The following is a 6000-nucleotide window of genomic DNA, read 5'->3' as shown; positions in this document are numbered from 1 at the left end:
CGCGTGTGGAGGCTTCATGCTATTCTCCGTTGCATCCACGCACAACTCACCACATGCCCCACCGAGAGCGAGAACCACATTATAGCGACCACGAGGAGGTTACCCCATGTGATTGTTCCCTCCCTAGCAACCGGGCCAATTTGGTTGCTTAGGAGACCTGGCTGGAGTCACTCAGCACGCCCTGGATTCGAACTCGTGACTCCAGGGGTGGTAGTCAGCGTCTTTACTCACTGAGCTACCCAGGCCCCCCCTAAAACTTAATTAAATTACTTTGCAAACAGAGAGTAAAAGAAAGGTTATTTAAAGTGTAAACACATGAATCCAGTGGTTAAATCCATGTGTTTAGAAGCAATAGGTGTGGGTGAGAAACAGATCAATATTTAAGTCCTTTTTACTATAAATCTCCACTTTCAAACAGCACTCCTAAGCGCTCTTCTCTCCTAAGAGTTCTTTTATTTTTGGCTATTTGCATTCTTCGTGCATATCGCCACCTACTGGGCTAGAAGGATAATTAATAGGGGGAAAAAAATGACTTTTGATCTGTTTCTCACCCACACCTACTCTTAAGACATGGATTAAATCAATGGAGTAATATGAAGTATTTTATGCTGCCTTTATATGCTTACTGGAGCTTCAAAGTTCTTGCCACTATTCACTTGCATTGTATGGACCTACAGAGCGGAGATATTCTTCTAAATATCTGCGTTTGTGTTCTGCAGAAATAAAGTAAGGCAGACACATCTGGGATGGCATGATGGTCAGTAAATGATGAGAGAATTCTCATTTTTGGGTGACCTGTCCCTTTAATTTTAATGAGTTCTTGTCCTAACTAATCGTGACTGTCAGCAGAGTCACGACACAACATTTTGTCAGTTGATTGGTTTCAATTTTCATCCTGTCTTGCTGATTAGCTCCGCCCACAGCAAAATCTCATTGGTACAAAATCCCACTTTTATATTTAACATCAAATACAGTATGTTCGGATTAGTTTGTGCAACACTTTTATTTTCGGTGAGGACAGAAACAGTTAGCACTCGAAGCTTTGGTAGCTTATGAAACGTAAAACTAACTTAATTAAATTACTTTGCAAACAGAGAGTAAAAGAAAGGTTATTTAAAGTGTAAACTTATTTAGCATGTTTGTGCATGTCAACAAGACACAAAGCTATTGTTTTTGACATTTTTTGCAGGTATTTCTGTACAAATTCTGTCTAAGTCTCTTCTCATCATCATCATCATCATCTCTCTCTTTCTCTCCCCTCCTCCACCACAGGGTGAGGACACTGTCACCATCACAGGTGACAGCACCAGCGGCGTATCCATGTCCTACTCTTCCTCCACAGATGACACCTCCAGTGTGGGGACACCCAGCGCTGTCCCTCAGGCCAGCCAAGATGCCCTTCCGTCAGACCCCTGTGCGATACCGCCCGCATCCCCTGAATCTTCACCTGTTACAGGAGAAACAGAAGAGGAAGAGAGAAAGGACCGCCTGACTGAGGTGCCGGAGCGATCGACTATTCTACGCTCATCCATCCGATCCCTCTCTCCTTTCCGCAGGCACAGCTGGGGCCCGGGCAAAAATTCAGTAGGGGAGACAGAGATGAGTCAGCGCAGGTATGAATCTCCACCTAAAATCAGTAAAGCTTGCTCTTTAATAGATATAAAGTGTTGTTTATGCTGATTCCAGTGTCATTTTTCCAGTATGTCAGCATATATATTACCTTTAACCAAATTCTGAATGCATCAATTCAGCAAGATAAGAACGAGTATGAAATATTAGATTTGTTTTACACATTAACGTGCCTGGCAGACACCTGGCATTTACATTTTCTGTAAGTCTTTTGATAAATGATCATAACACATGCCCAGTCTCCCACCTCTGCCCATTTATCATAAATTGTGTCTGTCGTTAAAGAGAAGTATAATATAATAATATATATTGTATTTAGCGCACAAATTGCTCCATTTTGGTTTTTCTTCCATCATCTTCACATTAGTCCAGCTTTGCGTACAGCTCTTCACAAAATCAGTCACAGTCTGTGTGTGAATGTGTGTTTAGAAGGGAAATCCCAGTTGTGTGAGGGCTCTTTCCTCTCTGGGCTTTTTAAGCAAGCAGCTGTTCTGTGAGAAAAAGCTGTATTTAGGTCACACAGGACTGATAAACACGCAGATGACCTCTTATACTCTGTCTTAAAGACAGTTTACACTGTTTAGGCTTACACAATACATCTGTTGTATTTGGGTTTAGTTTAAGGATACGTGGTATATTGGTCACCATATTAGTATCAACCAATATTAATGTTTCTATGTAATTATCAGTTATTAACTTGTCTGATTAGGTCGACGTTAGAAGTAGACACTATCAGGGCTTATTTTTTCCAGTTCAAACAGTGTGTTCATGTTCAATGGCAGAGTAAAAAAATACTATGCAAAATGCCTTTTTTTTTATTTTATTTATTTTTTCCATTTCAGCTTGTTTTCCTGTAAAGAGATATATTTACTTGAGAAACAAAATGAACTAAGATTTCAGAGAAATCTGACAATTTTGTGAGGTTTATGTGTAATGCAATCTTACAAACTAATTGCCAATGATGTAAAAACAAAGAAGAGGGAAAACAAGTTTATTTTTATTACCCCATTGGCAAATAGGTTTAAGCATAAATCCTCTGTGCGTGCGTGCGTGTGTGTGTGTAATTTATTCTTTTATTTTTTGAAGGAAAATAAGACAAAAATACTGAGTAAGAAAAATATAGTTTGCAGTGTAAACTGAAAAAAAAAATCCATCTTTTCAATTGTATAGTTATTTATTCTTATTATTTTGCCATCATATTGATGTTTGGCCATAATTATATAAGTGCATAAGACAAACACACACACATATACATACTGTGTGTGTGTGTGTGTATACTATATATATATATATATATATATATATATATATATATATATATATATATATATACATACAGTATATGTACAGTACTGTATATATATATATATATATATATATATACATACAGTATATGTACAGTACTGTGCAAACGTTTTAGGCACTTGTGAAAAATGTTGCATAGTAAGGATGTCTTCAAAAATAATGCCATATATAGTTTTCATTTATCAGTTAACATCATCCAAAGTCCAGTAAACATAAAAAAGCTAAATCAATATTTGGTGTGACAACCTTTGCCTTTAAAACAGCCCCAATTCTCCTAGGTACACCTGGACACAGTTTTTCTTGGTTGTTGGCAGATAGGATGTTCCAAGCTTCTTTGAGAATTCACCACAGTTCTTCTATCTATTTAGGCTGTCTCAATTGCTTCTGTTTCTTCATGTAATCCCAGACTGACTCAGTATTCAGTGGAGGGCTCTGTGGGGACCATGCCATCTGCTGCAGGGCTCCCTGTTATTCTATTCTATTCTATTTGCAAAAGTAATGTTTGGGAGTCTAACGTTAATATTTCCTATTGACACATTAAAGCTGAAGATATATATATATATATATATATATATATATATATATATATATATATATATATATATAACCATCTTAAGACATTTTTTTGTGAAACATCTTAAGTGCCTAAAACTTTTACACAGTACTGTATATATACACATGCATACATATATATATGTACTGTACTGAACATCGAGTCAGTCTGGGATTACATCATTTTCTTTCTCCATCCATCCTCTCCTCTCATCATTTTCATACATCCTTTTTTCAGTTCGGTGCGAAGTGAAGTGGAGCGCAGGTCTGCGGGCCATAGGAGAAGGTACCACCATCCATCTTTCACTCTTTCCACTCAGGGGCCCCTCAAACTGGGGCCGAACTGTTGTTGAGCTGCCATTGGAAAATGTTAAAAAATGTTACAGTGTGACCCTAAGCACCTTACAGTGTGGAAAAGTCCTTCGTAAAAAACGTGCGGGGCACTAAAAGATCTCACTGAAACGTTTCCCGTAAATCCTTCCCAAGGTAAACATAGTTTTACAACATGGTGTACAGCTACATTTGAAGTTACAAGATCGTTTTGTCTCTCAAAGGCCCGACACCTTGTTTCGAATAGACACTTTGGAAAAAGTCCAACAACGGAATATTTGATAAGTCAATTGAAAATGCAGTTCAATCAGAAATCTTTCAAAAATTAAAAAAAAAATTGTGTATGACAAATTTGTGTGATTAAAGGTTACATTTGTTCAAATTCTGTTAGTTACCCCATTAAAGTGCTGCATGTTCTTGAATTCAGTCTGCGATATTTTTAAATGTTGATTTATGTAGTCATCCAGACTGATGCCTTTTTTGCCACTGTGTTACATCTTACGCTGTTTTTGCAGTGTTCCACACCATGAACGCTGCATTGTGAAATGCCATGTCAAAATAAAAATAGTTCTAAAACATTTCTAAAAGCACATGTCCAGACTTGTGCATTCGGATCCATTCTGTTGCGCTCCCTCCAGGTATTTTTGAACACAGGAATGCATCCTCTGTGAACACCCCTTAAAAAATACATTGAATCTGGGTCTGGTGGTCCCTACTTATACTACAACCCCTGACTAGTAGATTTTGAAAGTATGTAGTGTTGCACATCCTAAGTACTAACAAGATCCTCTTATGTCTTTGCATCTTTTCTTGCATCCATCCATCATCCTTGTTCATCTTGCATGCTATTCCAATCACCGTGAAGCATGAGCTGGTGTCCTTCAGTTGTCCTGCACTCAGAGGGCGATGAAATAAATGGAAGAAGGTAAAGAAAGAGAGACAAGGAGAAAGTGTCAGAAAATGTTACAATAAACTTCATGTTGTATCATGTATTGCATTGTGCAAACAGTGTTGCATCACAGTGGCATGTCTACATATGCTTGGAGTACTTATGTGAGCTTGTGCTCTAGTTTACTTCCTTTGTGTGGTTTAGTCCTCTCACCTTGTTGGATAGCCTTCTTTGACCACAAACGCTCTCGCAGTCACTTCCGCTGACTTCATTGTCTGAGACAAAGCGCAGCAGTGGCTACTTTTGTGTATCCACTTAATGTAGATAGGACTGTAGACTAAAAGATTAGACATTAACTACTGTTAACTATGACTAACATATTGATCTGGATCTCAGAACCTGACGAAAGGTGAGGTTTGTTTATCTCTTTCGGTTGTTGTTGGTCTTTTTTTTCATTCATTTACTTAGTTTGCTATGTTATGCATTTTCTGTAAGAATTCTAGAAGCAGAGGATTCATTTAGAGGATTATAGTCTGTATGTTACCCACAACAAGGTTAAATGGCTTTGGTTATTTAGTGTGTGTTTGTGTTTGTATTTATGGTTTTCCATCAGTGATTGATAATTTCCTGGCATGAACGCTTGAATATACGTAGACTGTCACCATTGCACTTTTTTTTTTTTTTTTTATCTGAACCACAGTACATTTTAAGTATACTCACATATTATTTTTCACACAGTTACAGTCTTGAAGGACTTTCAGCGGAGAAGAATGAAAGGAAACCCCTTATCCAGCACGTTGAGGAGTCTAGCCATGAACCGAGCTGTCCATCAAAGCTAGATAGAGAGGAGAGAGGCTCACTGGTGTCTCTGACCGAAGAGGAGCAGGAATCAGACCTTGGTGACTGCAGTAGTTTGGACAGTCAGGTAAACTTCAGTCTAGTTATGGTCACCGTTTTGGTTGAACCAACAGTATGCTGATAACTGTAAAAAGAATCGGCTTATTCCAACATGCCGATCATATAAGAAAACCGTGTTTACATAAGATTTGAAATCATTGGGTTATTTTCTGGTTTTAATGTCAAATGTAAAACAGGCATGCACACAGTACATGAGCACATTGGATGAGCTGGCAAAAATGCTGGTAAAATGGTTTACACACAGTAAAATCATATTAGTTGACCTAGATTTATGGCAATCAGTTTGCATGTTTTTTTTCTAAGTAAACATACTTATTTGGCTCAAGTAAAGTGAACTTAATTATTTAAGTACAAAAAAAACTAGTTGCAAGTAAACT

At 37.7% G+C, this 6000-nt stretch overlaps 1 protein-coding gene across 9 annotated transcripts in view; it reads left to right on the top strand.

Annotated features, from left to right (window-relative positions):
• The window catches only part of LOC127437827 (A-kinase anchor protein 13-like), a 136674-nt gene that overhangs the window by 89277 nt on the left and 41397 nt on the right, over positions 1-6000 (top strand). For 8 of the 9 annotated variants that reach the window (XM_051693033.1, XM_051693026.1, XM_051693034.1 and 5 more), the window contains exons 11-14: positions 1273-1613; positions 3725-3772; positions 4682-4741; positions 5444-5630. In XM_051693033.1, coding sequence (XP_051548993.1) covers positions 1273-1613; positions 3725-3772; positions 4682-4741; positions 5444-5630 — 636 coding nt within the window. The remainder of the gene's footprint in view (positions 1-1272; positions 1614-3724; positions 3773-4681; positions 4742-5443; positions 5631-6000) is intronic. The other variant, XM_051693031.1, reaches the window with a different exon arrangement.

The sequence above is a fragment of the Myxocyprinus asiaticus genome, chromosome 48, assembly GCF_019703515.2.
Source record: "Myxocyprinus asiaticus isolate MX2 ecotype Aquarium Trade chromosome 48, UBuf_Myxa_2, whole genome shotgun sequence".
Taxonomy (NCBI): Eukaryota; Metazoa; Chordata; class Actinopteri; order Cypriniformes; family Catostomidae; genus Myxocyprinus; species Myxocyprinus asiaticus.
The sequence above is the reverse complement of the archived record's forward strand: the minus strand, read 5'-3'. Positions and strand labels throughout refer to the sequence as shown.